Raw genomic sequence first — 13,976 nt, 5'->3', positions numbered from 1 at the left:
TAGTTTGCCTACCCATGAGATAGCACCATCTCACCACCACCAATGTCAGAAAACACAGGCTTACTTAAGTGAAGCATCAGGTTTGTAAATAAATAAACAAACACAAAGAAACAGAATCGCAAGACAGGCCTGCAGCCGAATATTGCAGTATGGAGTACTCCTGAATAGCATGTTTTATTCTGTTCCTTGTCTCCCCTCCTTTTCTGTCATTTGCCTTCCCCTTCTGTGGCCAACTGAGAACAGCTCTTGGGGCTATTTTTATTTATGTATTTCTGCATACCTTGGGATTTGCTGATACTTCCGCCATTTTTGTGTGGGTGGTACTGTTTTGGCTGCTTAAACAACAGCACTCTGAACGCTGGAAACAGAAGGAATGATTCTGCCCCATCTTATGGGCATAGGCAGCAGCTCTGAGTAAAAAGCCCAAGTCCCCATCTGTTGCCTTGGAAGAAGATGGAGTTCAGGGAGCACAACTTCTGCTGCAGCCCTAACAAAAGAGTCAGCTGTATATTTATAGGAGTCTAGAAACTGACTGCTCAGCAGAAGTCAGTTTCTGGCAATGAATCTATAGCATATGACAGGACAAGTCTAGGCTTGTTCTGAGAGGGTTCCCTGTTACGGAACATACTAAATGGAGGCAAGTCTAGGCTTGTCTAGCGAATACATATTCTCTGTCTGGAGTGAAACAGATGACAAGGAGCTTTGCCACTTACAAATGGTTCAGAGGCTTCAAACGCAGGTGACATCTCCCAAAGAATTCTGGGGATTTTAGTGGACCCTTCACAGAGAGCTACAACGCCAGGTGAGCACCCTTAACAAACTTCAGTTCCCAGGATCCTCTGGGGGAAATCGTGTACTCCAAACATATGGCGCCTACGCAGCCAGGTTTGTAGAGAAAGTGGGGTGTCGCAGGAGTCAGAAAGTAGAGGAGGAAGGGAAAGAAAAGAAAAGACGAGTCTGAGGGCACACATCTTGCCCCGGTCTTTTTTTTGGAAACAGGATACTTTCTTCACGGGTTCCCTCCCCGCGCCCCAACCACCATCAAATCACAGAGCACGTCTCTCTCCATCGCTCTGAACCGGTCTTGGGCTGCCCAGCCGGGCTATGGTGCAAAAGCATAGATCCAAGTCCTTGTGGATCCCCATATATATTTTTTAACAAACTGTCTCCTCAAAACCACCATCAAGTCACCCGTCACCCGCTACGGCCAGAGATGGGTTGTGCGCCGCTTTGCAGCCATGCTGCGTAAAAATCCTACCTGGTGGTGCTTGCCAGCAGCGGATCTTTGAATTATTATTATTATTTGCTATTAATGTAAATCAACTTGCTTCTGACTTTTGGGGCGGCGGGGTGTAAAATCAGAGGGATTCAACATCACAGCAAACGTTTTGCCAGACCCTTGTGGAAAAGCAAACAATGACTGCATAAAAACTTTACATTTAGAGCACATCCTTTCCCACAACGTATCCCGGGAACTGCAGTTTGTTAAGGGTGCTGGGAATTGTAGCTTTGAGGGGGGCAAACTACAATGTGATGCGTGCACAGCTAATCTGTGTGTGTGTGAGAGAGAGTGGTGTTCCTATGAAGACTTTCTTGTATGTTTGTATGTGAGGAATGCCAGAACGGGATGCGGGAGGAGGAGAGAGAGGCGGGGGGGGGGGGACGATGCTGCGCAGAGCACTCTCAAAATGCCAGATGCGCCCACAGCTTGGCGACCCCCTGGACTGTGCATGCAGAAAAGCAGCACCTCAGGGTGGCAGGCTTTATGCTAGCTTACTACAGGCGAGGACCTCTTCCCAGAGAGCCCTTAAGGGGGAGCGGATGCACAGACGGGTCGAAAGTCCAGCTGTTGTTCTCGGAGTGACCCACTTTTGATGGGGAAGTTCCTGCACATTCGCCTCCGCTGTCCCGGTCCTAGGCTTGTTCCTCATCGTGACGTCGGGCCGCCGAGAGAGGGAGCCAGCGGGCCTGGATAGAGACCTGCGGATCCGTGGGAAAGGAGGAAGGGAGACGCAGCCCAGCTCAGGAAAAGAGTGGACTGGACGGCTCCGCCCGCCGGGGAAGGTCTGCTCGAAGGGCGTCCGCGCCGTCGGGAAGCCGGCAACGTCGACCGAGAACCGAGTCCTGGTCACAGGCGAAGGAGGGGAGATCGCTGCTGCGTCCTTGCGCGGACGCCGGGAGGGATCCCTCTGATGATCTGACGGATCCTTTGAGGGAGCCCGGCAGCAGGGCACCAAGGGGCCGGCTGCATAGATGCCCTACTGACAACCCGTGAAGTCTTCGGCTTCGTGGGATGGATCCTGCCCCCGGCTCGGACATGGATGGAGAGGGCGGCCGCGGCGAGGCGGATGAGCTGGCCAACGCCGCTGCCCGGGGAGACCTGGAGACCGCGAGGAGGCTGCTGGATGGCGGGGCGGACCCCAACGCGGTGAATCGCTTCGGCAGGGCCCCGATCCAGGTAGGTCCGTCCGGGGACAGTAGGAGGAAGGCCGGAGAGCCATAGATAGATGGGTGAGAGACTGCCGCGGGGGAGGGGCATGGAAGTAGCCAGGATTTATGTTGGGGTGCGGGCAGGACACCCACCTGTCGCCATTCTCTGTCGACCAAATTCGGAATGAAATGTCTCCACACCAATTGACTTGCTTTTGACTCCATGTGGCGGGGGGGCGGGCGGGCGAATTGTCAGAACTTTTCAAATATTCTGATCATTTCTACTTTTAGTTAAGTATTTTTATTTACTTATTTGATTTAGGTCAGGGCAGCCGCCCGCTGATCCCGCCCATAGCTGAAATTTTAAACGTGAGGTTTAGAGGTGCGGAGTATGAGTACCACTCGGGGGCTAAACTAGATTTATTGGGTAGAGGTAGCTGTTCATTCCTAGCTATGCGCACGCCATACCTTTAACCCGCATCCATCCCTCTCAAAGAAACTTGGAAACTGTAGTTTAAGGGTGCTGAGGACCCAGAGTAGTGCCGTGGTTAGGGTGCTGGACTTTGACCTGGGAGACCAGGGTTCAAATCTTCACTCAGCCCTGAAGCTCATTCGGAGTGACCTTGGAGTTAGTCACTGCCTTCTGTCAACCTAACCTACCTCACAGAGTCCTTGTGAAGATTAAACAAGGAGGGGGAGAACCATAGAGGCCGCTTGAGCTTCTTGAAGAGAAAGGTGGGGTGTAGCTGCAGTAAATAAATAGACAAACTGAAGCTCCGGGAGGGGGTGAACTAAGGTTCCCAGGATTTGGAAGGGGTATGTCTGCTTTGAACTGTATGGCGTGCACGCAGTAACCTAGGTGTGCTTTAAAATCACCTTCCTGGAAGTAGAAAGCTTATCGGCTCGATGCAGGGCCCTGATCCAAAACGCGCTTGCTCGGAAGTCCCCTAGTCCGCACTGGAATTTACCTTCCTAGGCTCAGCCCACGATGGATCCTACAAATTTGGCCCGTTCCAAAACACAGGGCTGATCATCCCCCACCCAAAAAATAACCACACCCAAACTCAGGTGGAAGAGGAGGAGTCAAACCAGATTACGCCCAGATCCGAAATACAGCAATTAATCACAGTTTGTGTGTGCTGCTGACTGACCTAGCGAGCGAGTAAACTGTTAAAATTGGGGTGGGGGGCAGGATTTAACGTCCACCCTTTTAACGTGGCAAATGGATCCATGAAAAGTTAGAAAAGTTGTTCGGATGAACCCTAAACGCTGGAGGATTGGCTTCGTGCCACCCCCAAGTTTGGGTCCTTGTTGCGTAGCTTGCCCTGTCCGAGGAAACTAAGAATAAATAAAATAAAATAGAAAGGTGAACAAAATGATTGGAGAATAAAATTATTGGAGCAATCGCTGTCCCACGTTTGGACTCTCCTCCCCGCGCCCACCGCCAAACAAAAGCAACCACAGTGTAGTCTTTGGAAAATACTATATTTAAATAAGGATCTTGTTTCAGTTTATGTTTCCGTAACAGAAGTACTGTATAGAACAGATCCCCACTTCGGAAACAGATTTCAGTAGCAAATATTAACATTTCAAGTGAGGAAAACCAGCCCTCTAATAATACATTCAGTTACCAGAATGTGTCCTGTTTTATTCTCAAATCGATTTGAGACCCTCCCCAGGTCCGTCTTCTCAGCCATATAAAACGCAACCATTTAAAACACATGACATCTCTCCCCGCCCAAGAATCCTGAGATGTGTGGCTTACCCCTCACACGAAACTACAGTTTCCAGGACTGGGGGGTGGGGGTGGGCTGGAGTCGTGTGTTTCAAATATATGGTGTCTGCCTAGATTGAGGAGAGAGAATGAAAAATCACTGCAACCCCGAAATGACTGGAGACATTAGACTAAAATCTAGAATTAATCATCAACCATATACATATTCATCTCACTCTTATTCATAGCTGTCAACTTTTTACCCTTTTTAAGGGAAATTCCCGACAGCCCTACTCTTATTTAACCTCATTGGGGTTTGTTTGTTTTCCACAATGGGAAAAGCTGCTTTTAAAAGCCACCTGGGGGTCACACATCTCTCGAAAACTACCTCCCCTTTTCTGTTCTGGGTTTTATTCTAACTTTTTGATTCCGTAGCTGGAGATCGAGAAATCCAGCTCAGATTTCGACCGATGGCTGCAACTCGGCCTCACTGACCGATTAATTTAAAGTTCTCTGCATGAACACACACGAAAGCTCATACCAATAACAAACTTAGTTGGTCTCTAAGGTGCTACTGGAAGGAATTATTTTGTTTTGTTTTGTTTCGACTACGGCAGACCAACACGGCTACCTACCTGCATGAAAAAAGCTAGCGAAACAGAGAAAAGACTTCAGGTATGAAATGCTATTCGTGTCTACTCAGAAGTAAGCTCCATTGAGGTTAACAGAAGGCTTGCGCTCATGTAAAGTGAGTATTACATGCAATCATGAGAGCCAACTCCTAGGGACCGAGGTCCCTTCGGGGACCCCCCATAAAATATTGAGGAGCCCAGGCTGCCATGGACGTAGCCAGGGGGAGGCAGGGAGGGGCCAATTAAGTAAATAAATAAAAATACTTAACTGACCAATTGTGTCACAGATAACTGGGTTCTGCCCCCCACCCAATAAATCGTTGCTACGCCCATGGACGACACCCCCCCCCCAAGTTGAGGGGAATTCTCATTCAAATGGTGTGTGTGTCACTTGTGATCGATTATGCGGGGCAGGGCTTAGTTGCCCCCCCCCCCCAATATTTTAATCAAGTTGCCCCCCCATCCTAACCGCATTAACCTGGGAGTAAGCCCCGCGCTGGATTTTGTAAGGCTCCCTTTCAGCCTTGTATGTTTTTTAAACTGAGGTTTGCAAGCCCGTCTTCGGCAACCTGAGTTGCCCCCAAACTTCCAACGTTTTTATGCTCAATGGAGCTTACTTTCGAGTGATCACGGATGATACGTTCGCGCTCTTAAGCCGCTGCACTTAATCGTAACTCTTCGATTTTATTAAATCAAGCAGAAAACGGAATTGTCAAGCAGAAAACGGGCATGACATTTCGAAGCCGAGAGAGGCAAAAAGAGGACCAGAGATATCAGTCCAGATTTGGGTATAATTAGAATTACAATAAGTCTGTTTTAAAATAAAAACACAACCCGCACGGATATCCCTTCTTTTACAGCGGAGTGAAAGGAGAATGTTAGCCGCTTTGAGACTCCCTAGGGTAGTGATAAAGCGGGATATCAAATCCAAACTCCTCCTCCTCCTCCTCCTCTTCCTCTTCCTCCTCCTCCTCCTCCTCCTCCTCCTCCTCCTCCTCCTCCTCCTCCTCCTCCTCCTCCTCCTCTTCTTCTTCTTCTTCTTCTTCTTCTTCTTCTTCTTCTTCTTCTTCTTCTTCGTGCTTTTTCATTTTAAAAACAAATGCGTTGTTTTTAAAATGGTGCTGATTTAGCACAATCAGGCGCTTAACTCCGTACAAGAACCTGCACCTCTCCAAACCTGCAATCTCTCAGCATCCTAACCTTTGGCAATGCTGGAATTCCAACGTCTGAAGGGCCACACATTCCACATCCTTGGTTTAAACTGCAGGCGTAGGCAAACTCCGGCCCTCCAGATGTTTGGGACTACAATTCCCATCATCCCTAGCTAACAGGACCAGCGTTCAGGGATGATGGGAATTGTAGTCCCAAACATCTGGAGGGCCGGAGTTTGCCTATGCCTGGTTTAAAGCCTCTGCTGTGACGCGTCTTCACTTTTCCTCCTCGCGTCTATAGTTTGATCCGGCTTCTGGTGAATTCTGGTAGACTTTTATTTCACTGCGCCTCTTTTAGAAATAATACCTTTGTTACTAATGCCAGTCGGCCATTGTATTAAACTGAAGTGGGGTGGCCCACATTTCCTTGATGATGCCAGCCCGACTGAATGAAAAAGGGCAGCTTTCATGTTTCCAATTGTAGCAGCTCGTTCCCTCTGGAAATCACAACCACGCATCACCGCGAGTTATTGCATTGCGTTTGTGAATCGATTTACTCTACCTACTCCGCCTCAGCTGGGCTGTGAACAGAGAGCAACGCTGAAGGACGCAAAAAAATAATAATAATTAAAATAATACTGCTTTTTAGTCCTTTTAGGGTCTGAGGCAAAATTGTTCGTCAAGCAGAGGTTTCGTTTGCGTCCGCCCAGCTTCGCGCTCGTCTCTAGAGATGGCTGCAGCTTTTAATTTAGCATTAGATTCAAACGTCAACCTTGCAGACATAAAAAGGCCTATTTTATTTTATTTTTTTAAAAAAGACTCCGACTTCCCTCCAAGGAAACCACCACCTGAAGATCCAGGCCTTTGGTAAACATTTATTTCTTATAACATTAAAAATGTCAATATTTGGCATTTGATAAGAGTGGCTGCGCTCACTCCCCGCTGCTAGTTCAGGTTTTCTTTCTTCGCTTGGTTTCCTCGCTCGTTTCGTCTTCCTGGTTTTCCTTTCTGCTCAAGAACCACCCCTCTCACTACAGCCCATCTGGAGAGTTTGCAGACCCGCCTTTCCGAAGCAAGCGCAACGTGCGCGCCAGTTTGGGCTGAGATTGATTCCGTGGGAGCCGTCCTTCTCCATGGGAAAGAAGCAGCAGAAGCGAATACGTTCGCCTCGGTGGAGAGAGAAGACACGGATCCTATTATCTCCAGCTGGGATCCTTCTGAATAACTCCCTCGAAAGAAGGAAAACTAAATAATAATAATAATAATAATAATAATAATAATAATAATAATAATAATAATAATTTATTTATACCCCGCCCATCTGGGTGGCTTCCAACAAAGTATTAAAATAAAAGCCGAGCGTGCTTCCAAAAATATTTATTATTATTATTATTATTATTATTATTCGGAAGCATGTCCCACCATTTTCAGTTTTATGGGACGCGTTTCCACCCGCAAAAATTGAATGGTATGCACCGTTCGTCTTTCTGGGTGTCATGCTATGAATGACTCAACCGGATACCATCCTTAAAAATCTTATTACTGTTGATCATTAAACTTATTAAAACTACTACTACTACCTACTCCATCCCCGAAAGAGGTCTATCAGAAACCTTTCCGTTTCTTGAGATTTGCCCAGTTCCAACAAAGAGCCTCTTGCCAATTTCGCCGAAATGGTCCCTTCGAAGGACGCGGAGTAAACGGAGCTTTGGCCGGATAAAGGCTAGCGGTGTCATTACCAGACTTTCCGAGGCGTTTGTGGGATGCTTCGCCCCAAAGAAACCCTCTTTACCCCTAGCTTCTGAAACTTGACGTGTGAACTTTTAGGACTCGCCTTATTTTGTGTTTGTAAGTTATTTTAAACTCTCTTTAATATCGCTTTAATGTTGGAACCCCCCAGGGACCTTAGACGGAGGGACGGGCAAATAATAATAATAATAATAATAATAATAATAATAATAATATGATCGTATGATTGACTTTTCAACTTTTACCCTTTGACACTGCGCCTTTTAAAGTTCAGATCCAACTTAGGGTGCAACAATTCAGGAAACAGTACCAGGGACGCAATCTTGAATAAAATAGGGGGGAGGTAAGCCCCCCCACAATTCAGTCACATAATCCTATGACGCGGTGCACACACACCATTTGAATGGCAATACCGATCAACTTTAGGGGGCGGCCCCCTCAAATATTTTATTGGTGGGACAAAGCCGCCTCGACCCATAGGAGTTGGCTCCTATGAACAGTACACAGATTAGCACCCCCCCCCAAAAAAAAATTATTTAACCAGAATTATTATGAGCTAATTAATGCAGAGTGGCGGTCAGGATCTTGGCCATTTCAGCCCGCAGAACATGGCCGCTCCAAGCGCCTAGACGGAAAGGGTAAAGATGCGCAAACCTTGACTTTCCTCTCCTCTTTTCCCTCCAGGTTATGATGATGGGGAACCCCGGGGTAGCTCAGTTGCTTCTGCAAAGAGGAGCGGATCCCAACCGCCCCGACCCGTCCACGGGCACGTTCCCGGTCCACGACGCGGCCCGCGGGGGCTTCCTGGACACGCTGCGGGTCCTGCGCCGAGGGAGCGCTCGCTTCGACGTGCGGGACCGCTGGGGACGCCGCCCGCTGGACTTGGCTGAAGAAAGTGGCCAGAGCCGGGTGGTCGCTTACCTCCAGGCGCCATCGGGCTGAAACTGTCTTGACTTGAGATCCGGGATGAAGTCAGAAGACCAAGCGGAGAGCTCCCCACCCCGCCGCCGCCGGAGGAGAATCGCGGGTGCGTAAACTTAAGACCCTTTGGCTTGGCTCTTGAACCCCACCCGTCAGAGACAAGCGAGATGGAGCTACAATTTCGGCGCCAGCATAAACTCTACGATCCTGCTTCGTTTGAAATGTGGCTTCTTAGATGTTTACATGCTTCCACTACGCATGGAGAATGGGTATGTCGCTTCGTGGGACAGTGTCTCCTGGTCTCTCACCCATGCCAGTCTCCCATATACTAAAAGGAAACTGAGACAATAGTCCAGGGGTTGGGGATTCATGGCTCCCCAGATTTTGCGGGATGAACAGCTCCCATGTATCCTTGACCGTGATTCCCCACAGTGGGTGGGGTTGGTGTAGCAGTGCTGGATTTAAGGCAGTGTGGGCAGGAGACACCCCCCCCCAATCCACCCACAGGGCACTGAGCCAAGGGGGTGCAAAATTGAGAAGATCCATTCCGGGGTGCCTTGCACAGGGTGCCGTAGAACCACAGTATTGTAGAGCTGGAACTGGCAGAGTCCAACTGCCTGCACTGCAGAAATCTTTTTGCCTAATGTGGGGCTCCAACTCAGGAGCCTGAGATGAAGAGTCAAGACGCACACCCCCCATCTGCAAGAGCCCCAGTCTCAGATTACGAAGCTCTGCTCTGGTTTGTGTTATGGATGTTAACAGTGTTCCTTGTGTGAAATGTAAATAGCACTTTGAAATGTAGTATTGGGGAGTATTGGGGACGCGGGTGGTGCTGTGGGTTAAACCACAGAACCTAGGGCTTGCTGATTGGAAGGTGGCGGTTTGAATCCCCGCGACGGGGTGAGCTCCTGTTGCTCAGTCCCTGCTCCTGCCAACCTAGCAGTTCGAAAGCACGTCAAAGTGCAAGTAGATAAATAGGTACCGCTCCGGTGGGAAGGTAAACGGCGTTTCCGTGCACTGCTCTGGTTCGCCAGAAGCGGCTTAGTCATGCTGGCCACATGACCCGGAAGCTGTATGCCGGTTCCCTCGGCCAATAAAGCGAGATGAGCTCCGCATCCCCAGAGTCGGTCACGACTGGACCTAATGGTCAGGGGTCCCTTTACCTTTACCTTTACCTTGTTGGGGAGAATGAAGATTGTGCCAACCTGTCACCTCTTGCCTAAATGCACTCTGCTCCTGTTGCCATGGTTTTTCATTTGCACAAGTTATGCCTGTTAGTTTTTCCTTGAAGGCCCCAAGGGGAAAATTAACGGAGGAACGAAAGGATGAAGGATGGCCTTTGCAATATAATTATGAGGCTAATGCTAATAACACACACATCGCTTTTTTTTTTAATTCATCGCCAATTTCTTTTTAAGAAGTTCACACAAACGCTTTCAAATTCTTAAAGTGTCAAAATGAGATAGATAATCCATATTAACGCCATGCAATCAGGTTTCAAGGAAGCAATGCCTGGATAAATGTGAGGCCCTGAAAATGTTAAATATGCAGTCAGGGTGCTTCCAGACAGAAACTGAATATATTGCAAATGGGTCATTGGCAACAAGTTTTAGTTTTTTGCTTTTCACTTATCTGGTTTTTCCTGGAAAAATCTGGATTAAACGTGAGCGAGGATAGAGATTGACCCCTATAAAAAAACATGCATACTCAGTAGGTATTCTGGAATTCCTTAGTCAAACCAGCTGAAATGGGAGATAGTAATACATTTTATTTGTATACTGACTGGGGTTTAAGCAGATAACTTTATAAACATAGTGTGGAATCCAGAGAAAGTTCAGGATGCCTGAACTGCATTGAAGCCCTGGACAAAGTTAGAGATTTAATCCCCAGTTGTTTAATAAAGATTGGTACACACCTAATTTGCACTGGGCTTTTTCTAGGAAAGCAAATCATTGTACCCTAAGCCTTCCCTGTAAAAGGAAATCACCGCTAACAACTATTTAAGGCAACCTTTTGATTCAGGAAGTATAAATTCGTTGTTAAGGAGATATCTAGGAATAATAATAATAAATTAATAAATATATATTTTTAATCTATACCCAGCCATTCCCGGTTCAGAAAACCGGGCTCAGGGCAGCTAACAACAAATTTAAAACACTTAATTGTAGAAGCAGCATAAAATACAGTATAAAACATTAATAACAATAAAATTCAAAAATCAATTGGGAATAAATCCATCCAATAAACATTAGATAGTCCCCAGGGCTAGCTGGCTGAATTAGTCCTACTTGGGCCAGTGAGGAGGCCAGGGGAGAATTAGCTGTGGGGTCTCAGAGCAGGTAATCTTCATAAAAGGGGAGGGGGAGGGAAGAGAAGGGAAATAAAAGATCAGGCTGAATTCAAATTAAAGGCCAGACAGAATAGCTCTGTCTTACAGGCCCGACAGAAGGAGGTTAAATCCAGAAGGGCCCTAGTCTTATGGGACAGAGCATTCCACCAGGTCGGAGCCATCACTGAAAAGGCCCTGGCCCTGGTGAAGAATGGAGCTAATCTCTCAGGTGCACTTCAAAAGGAAGCCCCACAAAAACTAAATTAATATATAAACAGCTTTTGATACCATTGGCCATGGTATTCTTCTGGTGCAGCTGTTAACAGGTACATGAAACTGGTGGATGGGTTATCAGGAGTTTTGGTGTATGGTGCCAGCAATAAGCTGGTGACACACAGCTCTACTTCTCTGTTAGATCTGCAGATGTAGCAACAGTTGTGCCTCTAGGTGAGGCTTCCTCAACCTCGGCCCTACAGATGTTTTTGGCCTACAACTCCCATGATCCCTAGCTAGCAGGACCAGTGGTCAGGGATGATGGGAACTGTAGTCTCAAAACATCTGGAGGCCTGCGGTTGAGGAAGCCTGCTCTAGACCAACATCTGGCCTTGGTAATAGATTGAATAAGAACTAATGAACTGAAGCTTAATCCAGACAAGGTGGTTCCCTAGACCAGGTAAAGGGGATGTCACCTGTTCTGGGTGGAGAGTTACACTTCCTTGGAAGTAGCAGGTACATAGCTTGTTGGTACTCCTGGATCTGTTACTTGAAGCTCAAATGACCTTGGTGGCATCAAGGGCCACCCAACAGCTTTGAGTGGTGGCCCATCTGTACAGAGACAGCCTAACTTCTGTTGTCTATGCTCTGGTAACCTCTAGGCTAGATTACTGCAATGGGTTATACATGGGGCTGCCTCTGGAGACTGTTTGAAATCTGTAGCTGGTGCAGAATTCAGCAGCCAGACTGCTGGCCAGGGCAAGATGGATCTGAGCATATAAAACCAATCCTGGCACAAATGTAATAGCTAACAAATAGCTTCTGGATTTGACTCAACCTGCTGGTTTTGAGCTATAAAGCCTTATGCAGGATCCAACTACCTAAAAGACATGAACCAGTACATGAACCAAACAGGATCCTACATTCAGCATCTATGTGCCCCCTTCAAAGAAAGTCTGTGGGGTGGGAACATGAAAATGGGCCTTTTCATGGTGGCTCCCCACTTACGGATATATGTATCACAGACATGTATGAATGAAAATTATTTTTTCCCATGTTTTGTCTTGTGCTTTTAATCTTTGCACTGTTTTGTATATTGCTTTGGGTTACATGTTGCAAAGGAAAGCAGCTAATAAGTGCAATTAATAATAATATTATGAGAATATTGAAGTGTTGTACCAGCCAGGGAGAGGCAGGCCCTCACAGAGGTCTACAGAGGCCTGGGCCTCTTCCAGATTTTGAGGCCTTTAGTCATAATAACAATTAAAAATGATGACACATTGAAACATAACAAGGCACTTCCCCAAAACAGTGAGTTGCTTGCTTATATATAATCAGCTAATTATATGTCAAGGGAGCCCCACTAATTACAGTCTAATCTTGTGCCACCATAACCAATATATATTTATGAGTATTTATGCAAAAAAGTAAGTTATTCAATATGAAATTACTCTTTAGAAGTTAAGAAATCAAGTCTTCTACCAAATCACATCTCTTATTATCTTAAATTTGCAGCTCTACCCCGAGTGGGTATGTCTCATTTTCATCTGATGTGCACAAAAACAAGTTATGAAACTTATCACGTGCCAAAAAATCTTCAAAGTGGCGCCTTTGAGCTTGAAGCCCAGGTCAAATGGCTTTCCTGGCTCCCTTTCAAATTGGCCCTGGGTAGGAGTATGTCATCTGTAGTCAGAGAGCTACTGCAGGTTCTGCTTGCTGAATAAGGAAGAGTGAGATTTCTTCAGCCTCCTTGCTTAGAACCAAAACACACTTTCTCTCTCTCTCTCTTTTTCTTTCATTGGCCATGAACCAGAAATAGTGAGATTTCCATTCACAGGTTATGATCCACAGAATGTGCCGTGTACATGATTGACACAGACATCCATGGGTGACAGCTTAGAAATCCAGACATATGAGGTGGTACTATATTCGAGTAAGTTGGACTCAGAGTAGACCTGCTCCAATTCATGAACCTAACTTAGCTATGCCCATTGATTTCAATATTTCTGATAAAAACTTACTTGAATATCTCCCATAGTAATGGACTCTTTTGGTACTATTCATTTGCATCTTGCAAGCTGAAAACTAGCCTCTGTCATCCCATTTTCAGCAACATCTGAATGGTAATACGTGTAATATGTGCTCCAGCTCTGGCAGGTTTCAGTGGAAGGGTCACTGCTGAATTATTCTATAGTCATTAAGTATAGAGGACTTGGGTAGAAAATGTTTGATCTGTAGATAATCATGGAAGCATATTCTAAGTGAAGGAATTAACGGTTGGACCAGAGAGCCCAAATGGGATGCTTATGATGCTACCTTTCTGAGCCCATTGAACTCAATGGGACTTCTGAGTAGAGCTCTGTGAAGGATCAGGCTCCAGGGGAAGTGAATCTGTCAAGTACTTGGACTAGTTAGCATTTCTTAGCCTGTGACAGATTACCACTGGGCTTTACTGACTTGTTTTACTGCTGTTTGGTATTCATGTTATTTAAATAAAAGTATCAATGGACCGCTCACAAGAATCCCCATCTGTTTTTATCCAGTGCCTCTCCTCATCAGCAGTCAAGTAATTAAAATAGGGGTGAACTATAAAATCAGTTTTATTAGACTAATTCACAGTAAAACAAGCGCTTTATTAATTAAATGCAGAACAGAAAAGCAACCTTTTAAGAAGTTGCAAGCTTACCCAACTGTTAACAATCTATTTAACTAGAAGAAGAAGAAGAGTTTGGATTTGATATCCCACCTTTCACTCCCTTTAAGGAGTCTCAAAGTGGCTAATATTCTCCTTTCCCTTCCTCCCCCACCACAAACACTCTGTGAGGTGAGTGAGACTG

General features: G+C 46.4%; 1 protein-coding gene and 1 long non-coding RNA gene across 2 annotated transcripts in view; one reads left to right on the top strand and one right to left on the bottom strand.

Annotated features, from left to right (window-relative positions):
• Positions 1-597: 597 nt before the first annotated feature.
• LOC307206127 (uncharacterized protein) overlaps positions 598-13,976 on the top strand; it is a 40,941-nt gene continuing 27,562 nt past the window's right edge. Inside the window, exons 1-3 of the mRNA XM_079958918.1 lie at positions 598-2,458; positions 8,361-8,613; positions 8,754-8,866. Coding sequence (XP_079815044.1) covers positions 2,294-2,458; positions 8,361-8,613; positions 8,754-8,866 — 531 coding nt within the window. The 5' untranslated portion in view covers positions 598-2,293. The remainder of the gene's footprint in view (positions 2,459-8,360; positions 8,614-8,753; positions 8,867-13,976) is intronic.
• Positions 10,469-13,911, bottom strand: LOC307206564. Its single transcript, XR_013834346.1, has 2 exons — positions 12,048-13,911; positions 10,469-10,926 (listed from the first exon to the last, which is right to left on the bottom strand). It is a non-coding gene; the product is annotated as an uncharacterized lncRNA (long non-coding RNA).

The sequence above is a fragment of the Podarcis cretensis genome (genome assembly GCF_951804945.1).
Source record: "Podarcis cretensis genome assembly, chromosome: 17".
Lineage (NCBI taxonomy): Eukaryota > Metazoa > Chordata > Lepidosauria > Squamata > Lacertidae > Podarcis > Podarcis cretensis.
The sequence above is the reverse complement of the archived record's forward strand: the minus strand, read 5'-3'. Positions and strand labels throughout refer to the sequence as shown.